Below are 20,039 nucleotides of genomic sequence, written 5' to 3'. Positions count from 1 at the left end.
AACACCCTCCATATGATTTCCTGAGAAGACGGGATGATGACACGCAGATCCTATCACGTACATATTCTCAATGGCTCTGCGTCGATGTAATGTTACCTTTTTCCCTTCTGGTTGGTTTATAATTATCTATGAGTTTTAACAGCTAAACTAGGAGAAAAGTTCCTTTTTTAGAATGAATTTAGGAAAACCAACGCCTTCTTTCATGTGTTTTCTGAGAAGGCGCATCGTAACCTTTTAAACTTTTTCAGTCACCTTGTGTGCTAGACAGCTGTACGGAACGTTTCAGAAAATGTTAATGACATTCCGTTTTACTATGTGCCCCTTTTATTTATATTGTTTCATTTAATGCTCACCACTCTTGGTGGTTGGCACTCATTATTTCCATTTTACAGTAAAAAATGGAGACTTAGGATAAGTTACGTTGCCCAGGTTGTATATGTTCTGTGACTGGTTTCTATCAAGGATTTTGCAGTCGAATAGGGGAGATAATAAATGTGACTGTAAATCAGAGTAAAAGAGAAGTGGAATACAGAAGCAAAGGTTAAAGACTAAGGAGAGATTACACTTGAGGACAGCACTGGTGATGGGTAGAATCTGGCAAGAGAAGAAGGGCTTCTTAGGCAGAGGGCATAGACCCTGGAGGTGGGAGAGGAGTGATCAGTTTGCCTGAAGAAAGGTGTTGAAGAGTATGTTAACGTCAACCTGTTCCTGAGTCTTATGTGACAAACTTAGTAATTTAAACGTTGTTCTGTTTGTGAAGAGCTGACACTTATCTGTGAGCCATAGGACTCAAATATGATTGAATGAAATAAACCTGATAGCAGAATGTGAAATGACTGGCACCTCGAGTGGTAATATACAAGTAGGGAGGCTATTAATAGAATGGAAAAGGGCACCCACTTGATTTGACTCCTGACTGATGGTGGGGTACAAAATGTAAAAGGGAACAACTTGATAGGGAAGATAACATTTTCAGTTTTGAAGCTTGTATTGATAGGAACTGATAGAACATTCAAGCAAATAGTTAAAATGGATTACTGGAAAGGTGATGATATCAAAATGAGTTAATAGCCAGGGTGTCATTTGCACAGAGGTGTTAGTTCTACCAGGATCGGATGAGTTTGTGAATTTCTGAATTATAGCAGGTTTACAGATTAATGTTACAGTGAAGGAAACATTTTGTTCACCAAGTTTGGAGCATGTGACACTTGCTGTTATTATAACAATATTAGTACAGTATGAGGAAATTGACACCTTTTTCTTATCTTTTCAAAATTATTGTGGAAACAGGTATGGGGAAGCCAAACCATCAAGAGGAGTGATGATCAGCGATCTCATGATAAATCTGGATGTTAGTTCACATGCCTCAGGACTTCAGTTGGGAACTGCACACCAGCTCCTGGGATCAAACTTTTATCCATTTAATACCCCTCTTTGCCTGAACTACTAAAGCTAACCACGAATGGCTACTCAAAGGAAGCACTTGGTGAAAGATTTCAATCCTTACATTACCTGCTATATCTGTAAAGGGTATCTGATCAAGCCAACTACAGTGACTGAATGCCTCCATACCTGTAAGTATTCTTCCATGTCACCTACCCACCAGAAGTTATGCCTACACTTGCTTTTTAAAAACTGCCCTGTTTTCCTTGTATCTGGATTTTAACTTTAAAAAAAAAAAATCAGTAGTCTAAGAATTATCTTACTTTGAATTATTTTTCAGAAGATTTGTCATTTAAATACTAGTGGAGTTTTCTTTTGTTATTTGAATCTTAATAATTGACTTTTATCTGATTTGTAAAGTATCCTGAAAATCAATAGCGTATTATTGAGTGTGTTTTCTTTCAAGTGAACTATTTTAGATTTTTTTATTTAAAAAAATATACAAAAGAAATTAATTTTCTCAGATATTTTTGGGATAGGCATACTTTAATTCGATAGTTCTTAAAGTGTGTTTCCCTAGACCAGCAGCATGAGCATCACCTGAGAACCTGTTTGAAATGCAGATGATCAGGCCCCACTCCAGACCTACTTACTAAATCAGAAGTTGCGGGAGTGGGCCCAGCAATTTAACAAGCCCTCCGGGTGATTCTGATGCACCCAAAGTAGACTCAGCACTACTTTGACGTGATACCTTTCCCGTCAAAAGAGGAAGAGACGTTTTTATAGCCCTTTATGCTAGAATTACACATATATTTTGGATTTATATAAGTATGATTTTTTTAAATTTCAATTAAAGTAATCCCAATAAAAGTTCCCACTTAATGTTTGTTATGTGCCTCAAAGTAGATACTTTATATATTTGATTTCTTTTTAGTTTTACAGTAACCTTGAACATTGTGGAGTGGATGGAAAGGGATAGCGGGTATAGAGATGATCTCCTTTTGTAGGGTGTGAAAACTAAGAATTAAGTAACTCTCCCAGTCTCACAACTAATGATGTGATGGAATGCATTCAACTCCAAAGTTCATGTGCTTTTATAAAATAACATGGTCCCTTTTTTTTTTTTTTTTTCTGTGTGTTGAGAATGAATTATTTTTCTTCTTTACTAGGTTATCTATATATGGTCCCTTTTTTAATAAACCTTTTCAGCTGTTTTCTCCCTCTACTAAACTGGTAGATTATAGCCAGTAGTTTTGAACAAGATTTAATGGTTCTCCCTTCTTTGATATGAGTACTTAATGTTTCTTCAGTCTTCTTTGCCCCTCCTCAAGCCTGAGAGGTTGGGTTGGTACTCCCATACTTCTCCCAGAGAGAAATTCTGTAGTTAACACCGCCTGATTGCTCTCTGAATTTAGGAAGAGGAGCTAAAAGGCTGAGCGGGACAGCTGACCACAGCAACCATTGATGTTCTTAGCGCTCCATACGTGTGGAAGAGAAAAAGCAAGCCAGTCAGAAATAAGGCAGAGGCAGAGATGTTAAAGCAAAGTATTCGTCCCATCCTTCTAACAAGGAGAAGTTAAAAAGAAAAAAAGGGAGTCATAAAAGCCATACTTTTAACTAATCTCAGATTTCACCTACTAAAATGACTTTCTTTTACCCGGCCAAGGATATTTGATAAATAAATAAAGTCAAAAGATGAATAAAAATGTAAAGCACAAATGAGTTTTAGCTTTAAATGATCACTTAATGTTAGCTGAACTAAATCCACATTAACCATGGCTGCATGCCTGTGAGGTAATTTTTTTTTTTAACTTTGTTGTTGTATAGTATTCATATATACAAAGCAAAGAAATATAAAAGCAATGGTTTTCAAATACTCTTTAACAGGTAGTTACAGGGCAGATCCCAGAATTTGTCATGAGCTACCATACGATCCTCTCAGATTTTTTTCCTTCTAGGTGCTCCAGAATATAGGAGGCTAGAAGGCTTACATATTTTTTTATCATCACAATCGACTTCTTTTCCTTCTTTTTTTGTGAAAAATAACATATATACAAAACAATAAATTTCAGTGTACAACACCACAATTAGTTGTAGAATGTGAGGTAATTTTAATAACCTAATAAAAACAAATATATTAATACAATACATAATTATTGGATACTTAAAAATAATTAGATGTCAGACACTTTGATAGGCACTGAGGGTAAAGTAGTAAATAAGACAAGTTTGGAACTTAAGCTCGATCAAGCAAAACTTCTCATAACCCAAGAAGAAAGTTCTACAAATTAAGAGGTCAGCTACCTCTGCTGATGTCACCCAGATCCTTATTTCTACCAATTCCCCTTACCTAACTTGACTTTCTTTTTCTATATTTTTTATTACCATCTAATAAACAATATGATTTGCTTTAATAAAATTTTATTTTGCATCTCTCCAGAAAAAAAAGGAAAAAATTCATACATCCCATACCCCTCCATCTTATTGACCAGTAGTATTTCAGTCTACCCAATTTATTTTACCCCTTATCCCCCTGTTATTTATTTATTTTTACTCATATTGTTTTACTCATCTGCCTATACCCTGGATAAAATGAGCGTTAGGCACAAGGTTTTCACAATCACACAATCGCATTATAAAAGCTATCCTTATACAGTCATCTGTAAGAATCAACGCTACTGGAACACAGCTCAGCAGTTTAGGTACTTCCCTTCAGCCACTCTAATACACCATAAGCTAAAAAGGGATATCCATATAATGCATAAGAAATGTTATAACTGAAATGTTATTTTGTCTCATTCCTTCTTGCCCCTTTTGGTCAAGAAGGCTTTCTCAATCCCATGATTCTGGGACGTGGCTCATCCTAGGAGTTCTGTCCCACATTTCCAGGGAGACCTACATCCATGGGAGTCATGTCCCACATAGGGAGTGGGGTTGGGGGATGAGGGAGGGAGACTCTCTTGAGTTTCCTCTTGATATGTTTTGAAATTTGAAATCCCCACCACAGCAACTGATTCAGATAGCCAATCAAGTCCCTAGTTCATTTGCCCTAAACCCTTGTCATATCAATAGGAATCAATCTCACTTCCTTTTTATGTCTATAAATATCATTTGCCATTCCTAGAACCCCAAAACTAATTCCATTCTTATGAGTGATCCAGCATCCTTGGCTATAGCAAAGCTTTAGTGTCCTGAATAAAGTGCTGTAGTTTGCAAACTTGACTCTGATTTTTCAAGTCAGTTTTGATACTCTGATACTCAGACATCAGGAACTCTCAAGTCAATAAGCTAAGCCCTTGATCTTGAGGCTTGCTGTTACGAAACTTATTTCTGTAGTGGATAAGCAAAGCTACCTATACTTATGCCTAAGAATTACTTGTAGAATACCTCTTTTGTTGCTCAGATGTGGCCTCTCTTTAAGCCCAACTCTACAAGGAAGATCATTACCCTCCCCTACATGGGAGATGACATCCCAGGGTTGACTCTCTGGCAACGTGGGACATGACTCCCGGGGGTGAGCCTGGCCCTGGTACTGTGGGATCAGTAACACCTTCCTGACCAAAAGGAGGAAAAGAAGTGTAACAAAGTAAGGTATCCATGGCTAAGAAAGTGCAAATGGAGTTGAGAACCTGTTCTGGAGGCTGTTCTTATACAAGCTTTAGCTAGGGATTGCTAATTGCCATGGTTTGCCAACCCCCAACCAACACCATTCCTTTTTACCCTAAAGAATGCCTAGGGCTCTACAGAAGTTTCACATACTAAGATTACTTTCCAGAAACCCCAACCTCCAGATGGGGAGGTAAGTGCTGAAACCCAGAAGGGCCAGCCTCTCCAAGAACATCAACTAGTCTCTCCCCCATCCTATATTGCCGATACCCCTTTCCAACATGAAAAAGTTAGAATGGGCATAGCCCAAATAACCCTGAAGATTGGGAGAAGGATCAAAGGAGGAGGAGTTATAACAGAGAAGATAGAATTTAATAACAAATGAGTATGACTGCTGAATCATTATATTGATATTTTTTCTAGTCTCCAGTTTCTTAGAGCAGCTAGAAAACATTTGAAATTGTGGAGCTGTAACCCATACCATACTTTGAAATCCATTTTGTAACTACTTGTTAAAATGTACTTCGAAATTTGTTGCTTTTTTGTATATTTCACTATAAATTTTTTTAAGTTAGTTTTGTAGTAATGAAAAGTTTTTAAAACATCTGAAGGAACACAATAAATCCTCGTTTTACTCTTTTCAGTTTCACTGAACTTTTGGCCTGGGTTTCCTGACGTACTGGTTTATATGATTATCAGGTTGTGTTTTATTTAACAGCTTTTAAAAGCCTTTGGAAGATATATTCTCTAGAGATTTTTTTAAAGGAACAAATAAGCTACTTAAGAGGGCTATTTTGTGCCAAATATTTAGTTTAATTAAAAGGAGATCTAATTCTACAAGTAGACGTATTTAAGACTCCCCTACTTGAGAGGGAAAGTATTTTTCCCTATATGTTTTAGACTCATAAAATTAAACTTAGAAGAGACTTAATCACACAGGCAGTATAGTTAAGAGCATAGGTTAAGAACGTAGACTCTGAATTCAAATCCTGGCTTTTTGTATTTACTGGCTCCATAATTGTAGGCAGACTGCATAAGTTTTCTCCTTAGTTTCCCCATCTATAAGAAGCCCAATAATAGTATCTACTTAGTAGGGTTATAGTGAGGATTAAACTGTCAAATTATAATGAATTAAAATATATTTAAGCATTTAGGATGGTGCCCGGTACATGAACCCTGTAAGTATTGGTGGTGATGCTATTGATTCCACCCACCACTAAATCATCTGGGGGAAAAAAAAGGAAAAGAAAACTAGAGTAGAAGTATATTGTTCAACATCTTAAATTTTCTTATTCTAAAACTATCTGAAAACTTTTTTTAATTAAAAACACATTTTAGCTTTAACCTCTGGAAATGTTTTCTTTAATTCTTTTAATGTAGCACCTAAATTATATAATAAGGTTAATTCTTACACCCTAGGGGATGGCTTATCTTTTGCTACAGTATCATGTCTCCTTGTGGTCAGACTTTTAAAAAGATGCTGAAGATCATTTCTAGGGATGATATTTCTATATGACATTATTTTCCTTTGTAAAATTAAAAAAGAACTTTAAGATTTTACATAAGTTTGTGATTTCAAGTCTGTGCTGCCATTCATTAGAAGAAGGCAGGTTACCTGGCATATTGGAACCTCTTCTTCATCTTCAAAAGTAGAATAAAATACATTATCTCAAGTGTAAATGTGGAAAATAAATTCATCTTCTAATGAGGGCATCTTTCTCCATCTAGAATAGCTCTGTTCAATAGAAATAAAATACAAGCACATAAACAATTTTAAATTTTCTAGTAGCAACATTTTAAAAAATAAACAGATAAATTTTAGTGATATATTTTATTTAACCCAAAATATATGAAATATTGTCATTTCAACGTGTAAGTAATGTAAAATTATTGAGGTGGTTTACATTCTTTTCCCATACTAAGTCTTGGACTGGTGCTCATTGCACACAGTGCTAGTGGTTAGTGTGTTGAACAGTGTAGATCTAGACTACAGCTTCGTATTCCCCAGCAGTGTCCTTGGGCCCTGTTGCTGCCTTGGCCTTATGCAGTGTGCTGTAGACTTATTCTTGAGATTGTGTGGACCCTGGAGGGATGAGCCTTACATCTCTTTCTTCAGCAGCCTAGATCCGTGTCTAGCTGCCAGCTCCCAGTCCTTTGACTCTGTACTTTGTGTGTTTGTTTGTTTGTTTTATAAATATCACTTATCACTAAAATTGTTTGCTTCCCCAAATAGAATATAAATTACTCAATAAAGATTTGAGCTTTTTTTGCCTCTGTATCCCCAACTCCTGGTATATGCCTGACACTCAATAAATGCCTACTGAATAAGTGAATAAGTAAATAAAAGGAAATGCTAGTTTATTTTTCACATGTACTAATGACCTTTAAATTGGATCCCTCAGAGCATTCTTCCCTGACAGTTGTTGCTCTGCCCTGTATGTGCTTGCAGTTTTCAACCCTCGTCTCCGTAGTGGTAATCCTAGTGTTTGCTCTTGATGGGTCATTTCAGTAAAGTTTGACTTCTTTTAGATGGTGGGGGTCGTGAGGAGGATGCAAAGGAGTTTGGAGTGGAGTTGGAAAAGGGGAGAGGAAGATACGCTGCACTGGGTGAAAATTTTAGATTTTATAGTTAATAGAAAGGCGTGGGGGGTAGTATTGGCATAGGGAATTGGATTGAAAACATTTTAGTTCAGGTGGTATGAATATGTCTAAGATTTTTTAGTAAGATGGTTGACAGAAAGTAATAGAAGTTTAAGGAAAAGGTAAAAGAGATAATAACTAGAGAGATCAGTATTATTTGGAAGAAATTATAGGTTGTATAGGCTTGTGGCCAAAAATCCACAAATCATATTTCCATTTCTCTTTATTTAAATTTTTAATTATCCCTGTCAATTTCTCCATTGGTCTTCCAGTTTACTACTTATGCCTTTATACCAACATGATACTATTACCCATACATTGTCTTCACAGAATTATGGAACCCATGAGCTCAAACTCATTTTACTCTGCAAAAGTCAGAAGTTCCATAGAAACCCCCAGGAACATCTGCCAATAAAAAGTAATCCAAACATATTGAAAACTCTTACAGTTTAAGAACAACTTATGTTGCATTCAAATAAATTTTTAGCCAAAGAAGTAAGTGCAGACTTAATAGTTTTTGTCTTTCTCTGTCCTACTTCTTTAAATGGGAAAACATATTTTTTTTAAAAATTGCACCAGCTTTTCATAATAGTATGAATAATTTGATTTGTGTTTATGTTTAAGAAAAATATTAAGCAATGTAGTAAATACTTTTTACATTGTGGCAGTAGACTTTCATTTCATTTGAGTTTTATTACAATGCTGCACTTTTAAGATTTTGTCATGTTTGATTAAAGAATACTTTACCTGTAGTAAGTAATTTTTAAGGACTATTATAATTACCTTTTGTTTAACTTTAAATGATAGTTCAAATGATGCATTTTAACATAACATCTTTGTTCTTAGTTTGTAAGACTTGTATCGTCCAGCACTTTGAAGATAGCAATGATTGTCCTAGATGTGGCAACCAAGTTCATGAGACAAACCCATTAGAAATGTTAAGGTAAGTATGTGCACTTTATGGTTCCTTTAATTTAAATAAATTATGTAAGCTCTTAATGATATTTATTATAAATCATATTTGTTGATCTCTTGACTCATTTAATATAGGTCTTATGAATTTTATGATTTTCATTTTAAAGCATTTTATTCATTTTAAAGTATTTTATTAAGAAGAGCTAAACAATAAGGCTGTGCATCTTAAATATCTAAGAAATTTCCAAATTAAAATCCTTACTTTCTCCTAAGTTCTGAGAGTTATGGTCAGTATTTTAGTGCACTATATATTAATAAGCCACATGATAGAGAAAAGAGAGCAAAACTAATAGTAAGGAAGAGTGATCTTGCTACCATTGGTTTTTTAATTTATCATATATTTTTAAAAAAAGATAAATATTTGATATAAACTTAAAGATTTTTTAAACAGACTCTCCATTTACTCACCTCTTGACTTACAAAGTGTAATCATATGTTTTGAAGTTGGAAGTGATGTGCAAGATCCTCATCCAAACTTTTTCCTAGGTTAGGAAAATGTAATTTATAGAAGTGACATGACTCATCTGAGGTCTCACAACACACCTCAAATATCATTTCCAAGCTGCAGGCCAGGTGTGTTTGCCTCCAGATCCGTTTTCTTCCCATGGTTCCTGTTATAGCTCTGCTGCTGATCAGCTGTGTGACCTTGGGCACGTACATATCTAAAGTGGAATTAGATGTTCTCTGGGATGTTTAACCACTCTCAAATTCGTGTAGTGTTTGCTATCATTCTATAAATCTGGATTTGCAAGTCTTATATTTCAGACTTTTAGTTCTGTTTTAGTGCCTGTAGTTAGAATAATTCATCTACAGAGAAATGTCTACAGCGATTCTCAAAGTGCAGTCTGCAACCATTGGTATCTTGTTAGAAATGACCATTCTTGTGCCTTACCCAGGACCTACTGAATCAGAAACAGTTGATGTGAGTGAGGGTGGGGGCAGCCCAGCTTATTTTAGCAAGCCCTCCAAGTGATTCTAATTCATGTTAAAGTTTAGAACCACCAAGTTTACTAGTGTCTGTAATCCTGAACAAGACTTCTACTAGTTAGATTTAAATCAATGCTTCTCAACAAAGATAATCCCCCAATTCACTGCCACTGCAGGGGACTTTTTTTTTTTTTTTTTTTTTTTGCATGGGCAGGCACCAGGAATCAAACCTGGGTCTCCGGCATGGCAGGTGAGAACTCTGCCTGCTGAGCCACTGTGGCCAGCCCTGCAGGGCACTTTTGACAGTGCCTGGAAATAGTTTCCATTGTCAAAACTGGGTGGGTGCTACTGATGTATAGAGAGTAGAGGCCAGGGATGCTGCTAAACATCCTACAGTGCGCAGGACAGCCTTTGTGAACGGATTAAAGGAATTTTTTTAGGGCACAAACTCATAGAGAGATAATAAGAGCAAGAACTTATGTATTCTTTGCTCCTAGGATAGTTCCTGTCACATAATAGGTGCTCAATAAATACTTGTTGAAAGGGTGAGAGGAGATGATAGCAGAAGAATGTTAGCAGCAGTTAGAAACTAGAAAGCAGTTTGATTTAGCAGAGGTGGGAGACCTAAGCATTGCAGGAGATTCGTAGAGAGGGGAGAACCTTGGCCAGAGGTTTCCCCAGCAGACTTCCTCTTGTTGGCCCGAAATAAGTCATATGTCAGCCATTAGGTTATGGGATGGTGTGAGGGTTTTGAAATGCCTTAGCAAACAAATTGTGATATATCCTTGAAGCTGGGCACATTGCTCCCAGAACATAATCAGATTTTGTTTGCAAGAAATAAGGGTAGATTAAGGCTTCTTTAGTAGGTGACAATTGTTCATAGCTATCAAAAATTTACCACTGTGTACTCATTCCTAGGAAGCATTGAAGGATATGCTGAAGCATAAATCAAGAAAAAGGGAGGGAATCTAAGAGAAAGGTGAAGGAAGTATGACAGTTATGCAGCAGGCCTGGGAATAAAACTGTCTTTGTCTGTTCTGTCCAGTATGGTAGTCATTAGCCAACTGTGGCTTTTGAGCGTTTGAGAGGTTGCTAGTGCAACTGGGAAACAGAATTTTTAATTTGATTTAAATTTAAAACATGAAGCCATATAAATATTTTCCCTTTAAATGTAACATTTATTATTAAATAAAATTATTAAATAAATGTATTATTAAATATATTTTAATATATAAACAAGTTAAACACTGAAATTAATTTTACATGATACATGTAAAACACTTGTTAATGTGGCTACTAGAAAATTTTCAAATCAAATATTTGATTCACATATTACTTTTAGGCATCACTAATATAGATGGTAGAAGAATAGTGGGGAACCAAAGAGGGGAAAAGCATTCATTCAATAAATATTAACTGAATGCCTGTTAGGTCCAGACACCATTTTAAGGTGCTTGAGATTTCTTAGTGGATAAAACTGATAAAAGTTTTTGGTAGAGTTAATATTTTTGTGTGGAGAGTCAGAGAGTAAACCATATAATAAATAAATATGTTAGAAAGTGAAAACTCAAAAGTAAAAATAAAGGGCAATGTACTGGAGTGTTAAGGGGGATGTGGAACATAAAGGGAGGGGCAGACTGCAAGAAGGTTAGAATAGGCCTCATTGAGACAGTGATATTTGAGCAAAGACTTGATGGCTATGAGGGAGTTAGCCAGATATAAATCTGAAGATTGCATTCATATTCCAGGTGAAGCAAACAGCCACTATTCAGAGGACTTAAGTCAGGAGTGTACCTGCAATGTGTTCAAGAAACAGCAAGGAAATCATAGAGTGTGGGAAACAGATGAGTGGAGAGAGTATTGGGCATTGAGGTCAGAGAGATACTGGGAGTCTAGATTGTGAAGGACCTTGTAAGCCATATGTAAACTTTGTCTTTTACTCCTTTGCAGGGTTTTAGTGAAAGGATTAACATGATCTCACTTAGTTTTGTTGTTTTTGTTTGTTTTTTGTTTTGCTTGGGCAGGCACCGGGAATCGAAGCCAGATCTCTGGCGTGGCAGGCGAGAACTCAGAAAGCCTGCTGAGCCACCATGACCTGCCCATGACTTCGTTTTAGAAGGATCATTTTGGTGACTAGTTGAGAATATACTACATATAATAGGGTAAGGGTAGAAGCAGAGAGAAGATTTAGAAGGCGATTGTAATGATCCATGTAAGAGATGGTAGCAGTAGAGGTGGTGAGAAGTGGTCATTTTTGGATATATTTTGAAGGTAAATCCAACCAGATTCACTAATAGATTGGATGTAGGATGTGAGATAAAGAGTCCAGCATGACTGAGATTTTTGACCTGAGCATCTGGCAGAATGGAGTGGTCATAAAGTGAAATAGGAATGGCTGAAGATACAGCATTGTGCAGGGAGGAGTAGGTCAGGAGTTCAATTTTGGACATGCTGAGTTTGAGATGTCTAGCAGTCATTTCAGAGAAGAGAGAAGGTTGGCAGTTCTGAGACTTGGGAAACATCTGGGCTGGAAATAGAACATTTGGTAGTCTTGGCATATAGGCAGTGTTCAAAGCTATGAGGCAGGATGATATCACTGAGAAAGGGACTACAGAGAGGGGAAAGAGTAGGACCAAGGATTGAGCCCTGAAGTATGCAGCATTAAGACATCAGGAAGAAAGAAAAGAACAGCAAAGGAAACTGAGAAGGTAGAAGGAAAATCCAGGAAAATATGGTGTCCCTGCAGCCAGAAAGAAGTATAAAAAAGAGGGAGTGATCAACTGGGTCAAGTAAGAAAGACTGAGAATTAATGGTCAGAATTATCAGCATGGAGATCATCAACCTTGACAAAAGCATTTTCAGTCATTCTGGAGGCAAAATTCTAATTGAATTATTTCAAGAGAGAAACGGAGGAAGAAAAATCAGGAACAGTAGTGCAGACTACTCATTTTAGGAGTTTTACTACAAATGGGAGCAGAGAAATGGTAGTACTACATCAAAGTAGGACATCAAAGGTGGTAAGGGATGTTTCAGAACAGAAATGAAGCTAGTAGATTCTTGATCTTTGTACTTGGTAACAAGAGATTCTTTTGCAGAGTTTGGGAATTTGTACATGGAAAATGAAGAAAAGAAGTTACTAACTCGAGAGATGGAAAACATTTGAATGGGGGAATATATATAATCAGTGTGAATACTTATATAATCATAACCCTGTAAAAAATGAATATTGGACAAATATTGGTGATAAAACTATATTGGGAGGATGAGATAGAGAAAATGTATGTGTTGGAAAGAAAGGGGGCCATGATATCCAAGAACTAAACCTTTATCTTTCATGAAACAAAGTCAGAGTAAAATAGACATAGCAGAGAAAAACATGGCTATGATTTTTCTAGAAATATGGAAGTAAATACTAGAAAAAACAGCTTGGATTTGAAAGTGTAGGTTTGCCTCAAGATGGCAGAAATCAGGAATAGGGAGAGTGGGTGTAAATTTATTATATTTTTAACATAAGGTTTATGGGGCAATTTAAGTAATGCACATGTATTATTTTAATAAACACAGAAATATTAAGTTAGAAGAATAATGCTTTTAAACACTAGTACTTTTTTAAAAAAAAAAACTTTTTTACTGTGTAATATAACAAAGCAAAGAAAGAAAAAAGCAATAGTTTTCAAAATTCTTCATTAAATAGTTACAGGACAGATAGATCCCAAAGTTTGTCATTGGCTACCATACAATCCTCTCAGATTTTTCCTTCTAGCTGCTCCAGAGTATAGGAAGCTAGAACGAATAAATAGTTTTTTATCATCACAATTGACTTTTTTTTTCTTTTTTGTGAAAAATAACATATATACAAAACAAATTTCAAAACATAGCACCACAATTAGTTGTAGAACATATTTTAGAGTTTGGTATAAATTACAATTCCACAATTTTAGGTTTTTACTTCTGGCTGCTCTAAGATACTAGAAACTAAAAGAGATATCAGTTTAATGATTCAGCATTCATATTCATTTGTTAAATCCTATCTTCTGTGTGTTAACTCAACCATCGCCTTTGCTCTTTCTATCCCTCTCTTTAGGGGTGTTTGGGCTATGGCAATTCTAACTTTTTCATGTTGGAAGGGACTGTCAATTATATGGGGTAGGAAAATGGAACTATCTGATGTTCTGGAGAGGTTGGGCCCTCTAGGTTTCAGGACTTATCTGATCCGGGGACCCATCTGGAGGTTTTAGGTTTCTGGGAAGTTACTCTAGTGCTTGGAACCCTTGTGAAATCTTACATTTTGCCCTAGGTGTTCTTTAGGATTGGCTGGAATGGTTCTGGTTGGGGTTTAGCAAGTTATGATAGATAGCAGTGTTTAACTGAAGCTGGCGTAAGAGTGACCTCCAGAGTAACCTCTCAACTCTATTTGAACTCTCTCTACCACTGATATTTTATTGGTTACACTTCTTTTCCTCCTTTTTGTCAGGATGGAATTGTTGATCCCATGGTGCCAGGGCCAGACTCATCCTTGGGAGTCATCTCCCAAGCCACCAGGGAGACTTTTACCCCTGGATGTCATGTTCCACATAGGGGAGAGGGCAGTGATTTCACTTGCAGAGTTGGACTTAGAAAGAGTGAGGCCACATCGAGCAACAACAGAGGTCCTCCAGAAGTAACTCTTAGGCATACCTATAGGTAGGCTCAGCTTCTCTGCTACCTACATAAGCTTCACAACAGTAAGCCTCCAGATCAAGGGCTTGACCTATTGATATGGGTATCCCTGAAGTTTAACACAGTATCAGAAGATTCTCTGATGGTAAAGTTTAACAGTTCCATAATTTTTTCTCCCATCCCTCAAGGGACTTTGCCAATACTTTTTGATTATCTGCTTAATATACTCTAGGATATATCCAGGCCTTACATTAAGCTATACAGGATTAAGGGACCTCTTTCTTATTGTGGACTCCCCCTGTTTGAATTATTCAAATGAGCTATACAGATAGGTTGAGTTAGATTATGTACTACAGAAAATTTAGGTTCCAGACCAAGTAAACCTTTCTTTCTTTGGTCTCAGAGAGTATGTGTGGTTATAAAATATGGACAGTGTCTTCCTTGCATACCCCTGGGTTCTGAATTATTTCAACCCTGACCTGATTGGCTTCATTCTTATCTCTAAATACCAGGTTATATATATATATAAACAGCCTCATATACGCGCGCGCACCCACCCACCCCCACACACACACATATATAATAGCCTCTCAAAATCCAAAAATAATAAATATCACTCTGGACTAAATGTGTCTGCTATAAGAGCTTACAATCTAGACCCTTTTTTCCTTTATAAGCATTTTCTAAAGGAGACCATACCATAATGGTTCTTTCGTTTCTGGCTTATTTTGCCTCACCGAATATCTCACATGTTCATTCACGTCATTGCATGTCTCACGATGTCGTTCCTTTTTGTAGCAGTACAACATTCAATCACATGTATACACCGTCGTTTGCCAGTCTGCTTCTCAGTCGAAACTCTAGTACATTTAAATACTACTGTTATTAAATAGTTTGGGAAAACTTTGTGAGTGAATTAGTATTTGAGTTGTCTTGAAGAATGAAATTAGCATTGGTTTGACTATAGAATTGGGCAAGAGTATTTGAGCCAGAGTGAAAAGCATGAGGGAGAAAAACATTGGAAAAGACAAGGCGTTCTTAGGGATAATTGAGTAAGCCACAGATATAGGGAGAGCTAGGCACTGGGGCCATTCTGAATTTAATTAATCTACCACTGAGATGACGGCTTGAAATAGGTGTACGTCATGCAGAGAAGTTTGGTCTAGCAGCTGTGCTAAAATTGTGTATGTTCTATGTTTTAGAATACATATATAGATATCAAGTTATTTACATATGGGATCTTGATGTCTCATTGCTAGCATATGCTTTTTCTTTCTTTGAAAGGTTGGATAATACGTTAGAGGAAATTATATTTAAGCTGGTCCCTGGACTACGAGAACGTAAGTTCTTTAGCTTCTTGCAAATGTTTGTGTTTTATGAAGTTAGCATTTCTTTTAAAGATGTCAAGACTGTTTTTATGATCTTATACTTTTTTCTCTCTTAAATTAGAAGAACTTGAGCGTGAATCTGAATTTTGGAAGAAAAATAAGCCTCAAGAAAATGGCCAAGGTGACTTTTTCTTTTATCTATATCTGACATTAGGAATAATCTAAACACATCTCTCAAATTAAACTATTATCTCTCACCAAGTTCAAATTTCTCCTGCACAAAATTCATTCACCTCTTTATGTTATAAATCTCTCTCCGTGAGATTTATATAAATGTATGTAGATATAAAGTCATTCCACTTGAGAGTAATTGGAAATAGAGGAAATTGGACTTAGGGCATAGGAAAGGGGGATAAAACAGAAGGCTGACTAGGTGATTACATTAGTGTTTTTGGAGAGCTAAAGGAACTGGAGTAAAAACTACCCATAACTTGCAACTAAACATCTAGGGATTTTTATTTTGTTTGTTTTATTTTGTGTGTTTGTTTTAATATGAAATGTAACTGAGAAGTGATGACAGCCAGAACAGGGGATTTTGCTATGCTCTAATACTCTGGAATGAAGTTTTCATAGCTATAGCTCAAGTGATACAAACTTAAATATTCTGGAAGTTTGAAGAATATTTCTGAGTACTTAATGGTAATTTTCCCCATCACTTTTGCTAAATGTCCAAATTTCTCTTCTGGGTCCCAGGAGACTCTGAAATCAGTAATTTTTAACAATAATTACAGCAAAGTGGCAAATACTCTGGGCGTAGAAAAGGTTTTTAGTATGTATACCATACACACAAAGGAAAAAAGGACAGCATATTTGAAATTACAAGGAAGTTGTATCTTTTCTCAGTGTTGTTTTAATGAGCTTTAATTCAAGATGATATTAAATAATATTGAAATCTTTTAGAAAGGAATGTGTGTATATTTTTATAGGCACACTTGTGAGCTCAGTCTCTCAATCCTGATTTTCCCATAAGATCATAGATGATTTTATCAACTGTATGTCATTATATTGATGGGAAAATGCTGCCTTTTTTTTTTTAATCTGTAAAATGGGGGTTGTAGTTTTAAGAAGCCTACCTGTGCAGTGCTGTCTTCTTAAGCGGGGGATGTTTAAGAATAGTTTTGAATGACTAGAATGAGATAGTAAGAGACTATTTTTGATCTATAACAAGGTGGGCAAAGAAGCTAAGTCTGAAAAAATAAAGGCTTGTTTTACCCAGATGTAGATTGCAATTTAGGCAGCAGTGCTATAGTAATATTAGAGGTAGCGTAAAATTAAATATCCTAATTTTTGCTACCTGTTCAAGAGGATCATCATCAAAAGCTTTATTGTTTGGCATATGCATGAATCCATGTATGTTGAGGATTGACTTGTGAAAGGACTACAGTTGATTGCTTGGGCAGTGCAATATTTTATATTCAATCTTTAGTTTGGAAGTAGAATTGGTATCTTTTCCAGGAGCCGGGATTTTGGATCATGAACGGCAGCTCCTGTGTATGTGGGTTCCATCTGTCTTTGTGATAATACGTATAAGTCAAAGAGAGAGAACCCATCCCCCTTTATAATACGAGTGATGCTTTTACTATCGTCATCGAAGAGGAGCTGACGCTTTATTTGTTCTGGACCTTTCCCTCTGAAATTCTTAGCTGGCTAATTCCTTTAGGTTTCATCTTAGAAATAGTTCATCTGAAAATCATCCCTGAATCTCTACTTCATCTCAGAATATGAGTTCTTCACCTATTTTATATATGCCTACACACTCCATTTTACACTCTCCCATCAAAGCCCTTATCACTACTGCTGAATTTATCTCTTTTGTTTACTTCCCTGTCTCTCTTCCTCTACCCTGACCAGTGGGAATAATAACATCTTAGTTAAAGTTTTGTATTCTCAGAACCCAGCACAATGTATGTCTGATTGAAGGACTCAAACAAGTGATTAAATATAGTTACTTTGTCAATGGGCCACAGGTATTTGTTAGGTTAAATATTTGTATATTTTATAAAGTTTGCCATTCAGATTTCTTTAATGCAGTTTTTAAAATGTTATTAAATAGTTACATACATGTTAAAGCTAATTCATTCTACTCTTTATTTCACTAGCTTTTTGAGTATCTAATTTGAAATTTTGAGAACTTAAAAAAAATATTTTTAGTTTGAAAAATGGGTAGTTGGTTTTTAATTTGAATGTGTATAAAATCTGAAAGTATTTTTTTATCCTATCTACTCTCTAAAGTGGTCTAATCACCAGTGGCTATCATTTTTGCAGCCAAATATAGCTTCTCTTGAGTCTTTCATTTGGATGCCCCAGGGAACCTAAACCTCATAAGCTATGCTAATAAGTTGTTGATGTTTTCTTAAAATATTTCCATTGTTTATGGAGTTGGCTGGAACATTTTAAAATGTATTGAAATTTTCAGTTTTTCTTAAACTGTTAAGAAATGTTTGTTAAAACTGAATTTTGTTTTGATGATAATGGCTTTACTTTAAAATCAATGTTATTATATCTAATTTTTGCTTAAATTCTATAGATGATGCTTCAAAAGTTGACAAACCTAAAGTAGATGAAGAAGGTGATGAAAATCAAGATGATAAAGACTATCACAGAAGTGACCCACAAATTGCTATATGTCTAGATTGTTTACGTAATAATGGACAGTCAGGGGACAATGTAGTCAAGGTGAGTGGACAAGAGCAGTTGTATTTCCTGTGATCATTTTACAGTAAATCTTTGTTGATAGGTGAATTTGTTGAATTTTCCTAATGGTGGTGGCTCTTCAGAATGTTTGTTTTTTAAGTTTTTATTAACATTATTCATTAGAATAGAATTTTCTGAATTCTATAATAATGAATTTTCTGACACCCCAAAACTATAAACATTCAATTTATAAAAATCTCATACCTTCATATGGCCAAGCAATTGCTTACTCTAGGCACCCGTTTTTCCACCCCCATGAATGAAAACGTCCTAGGCCACTGGTACCACCTAATGGCTAGTACAGAGAATCACACTTCTATTTTTCCCCTTGTTTTTTTTTCCACCTCCTTTTATACCTTTGTTGGGAGCTCATATACATTGTTACCCCGTTTTGTAAAGCATAGTAACCAATACAACTTCATAACTTTTATTCATACTGCTCTTCTAATTTTTTCCTTATTCCTTTATTTTTATTTGCAACTGAAAAAGTAACCCATGTCAGTACCAGTGCATTTTATGAACAATATAATCAATTGGTTTTGAAGTGAAATTGGATGTCATAAAGTATTGCTAAACTTCTAAATTCTTGAAGGCTCTCTTACATGCCCGATAAATTACTTATTTCTAATGCCATTTCCTTCTACATTTGCTGATTGAACCTTTTCTTAAAGGATCTTTATACCACAGCGTAAAACACCCCAACTCACTTTTACTCACTTTCATTGATTTTCTTTGGTTTTTAAATGGTTATTTAAATCATGTTTTCTGCTATATATTACAAGTGTTTTTCTCATTGTAAATGTTCAGTACTTTAGCTCTTTTTTGGGGGGGGTGGGGGGTGGTACATGGTCCGGGAATCGAACCCAGGTCTCCTGTATAGTACTTTAGCTCTTAAATAGATTTTTGTCAGTCTGTCTTTGCATATGTCAGCTATTAGAAAATCATTTCTCTCTTTGTAGTCCATGTTTTATTCAAATGCCTATATTCAGTGTCTCTTGATTCCTTTGTATAATCTGTAGGTCAGTGGGATGAATTTTTTCACCATACATTTAATTGTGTTTTCTAGTTTGGAAGTGAAAAACAAATACTTCTTAGATTCAGATTAACTTTTCCCAGCTCCTTGAAGCAAAGAAGATATATGAGCACAATATTTAAATGAATATTTGTCCAATATTCGGATATTAGGTAATGAAGCTATAAATAGTAAGAAAAGATTCTGTCCCTCAACAATCTTGATTAGGTCTTACACATGTAAAGAAACAGTTATTTATCCAATATTTGGATATTAGGTAATGAAGCTATAAATAGTAGAAAAAGATTCTGTCCCTCAACAAACTTGATTAGGTCTTACACATGTAAAGGAACAGTTTTAATACAATTAAAATAATTGATTTAGTTATTTAATAATATTTTTATTATTATATGCCCTGACCAAGCCTGACCAAATAATAAAATATATTTGGTCAGGGCATATAATTAAGTACAGCAATATTTAGAGAAGTGACCACTGAACATAATTATCCTTCCAGGCTTCTCTGTTTCTGTTTTTTGTAAATGTTTTCATCATGGTTTTAAAACTCTTCTTTTCTCTCTTGCTGCCAGTCATTTATATCATCCTGTTTTTGGAGTTTCTTTTTTCATAGAGATTGTGACCGTCCTTTAACTCTCTGAGATATGACTCATTATCTCTTGTAAAAGGTAAAACAATGGAAAGACTAAATAGCCTTTCATAAATTAGATTAGTCTTCTCTGCAGGATTTCTAGCAC

The 20,039-nt window shown here is 35.5% G+C and overlaps 1 protein-coding gene across 13 annotated transcripts in view; it reads left to right on the top strand.

The window, feature by feature from the left end:
• The window catches only part of PCGF5 (polycomb group ring finger 5), a 245,976-nt gene that overhangs the window by 66,041 nt on the left and 159,896 nt on the right, over window positions 1-20,039 (top strand). For all 13 annotated transcript variants that reach the window (XM_077125469.1, XM_077125466.1, XM_077125468.1 and 10 more), the window contains 5 exons: window positions 1,291-1,574; window positions 8,476-8,572; window positions 15,475-15,530; window positions 15,640-15,699; window positions 18,106-18,254. In XM_077125469.1, coding sequence (XP_076981584.1) covers window positions 1,463-1,574; window positions 8,476-8,572; window positions 15,475-15,530; window positions 15,640-15,699; window positions 18,106-18,254 — 474 coding nt within the window. In that variant the 5' untranslated portion in view covers window positions 1,291-1,462. The remainder of the gene's footprint in view (window positions 1-1,290; window positions 1,575-8,475; window positions 8,573-15,474; window positions 15,531-15,639; window positions 15,700-18,105; window positions 18,255-20,039) is intronic.

This window comes from Tamandua tetradactyla, chromosome 13 (assembly GCF_023851605.1).
Source record: "Tamandua tetradactyla isolate mTamTet1 chromosome 13, mTamTet1.pri, whole genome shotgun sequence".
NCBI lineage: Eukaryota > Metazoa > Chordata > Mammalia > Pilosa > Myrmecophagidae > Tamandua > Tamandua tetradactyla.
This window is presented reverse-complemented; position numbering and strand designations above follow the sequence as displayed.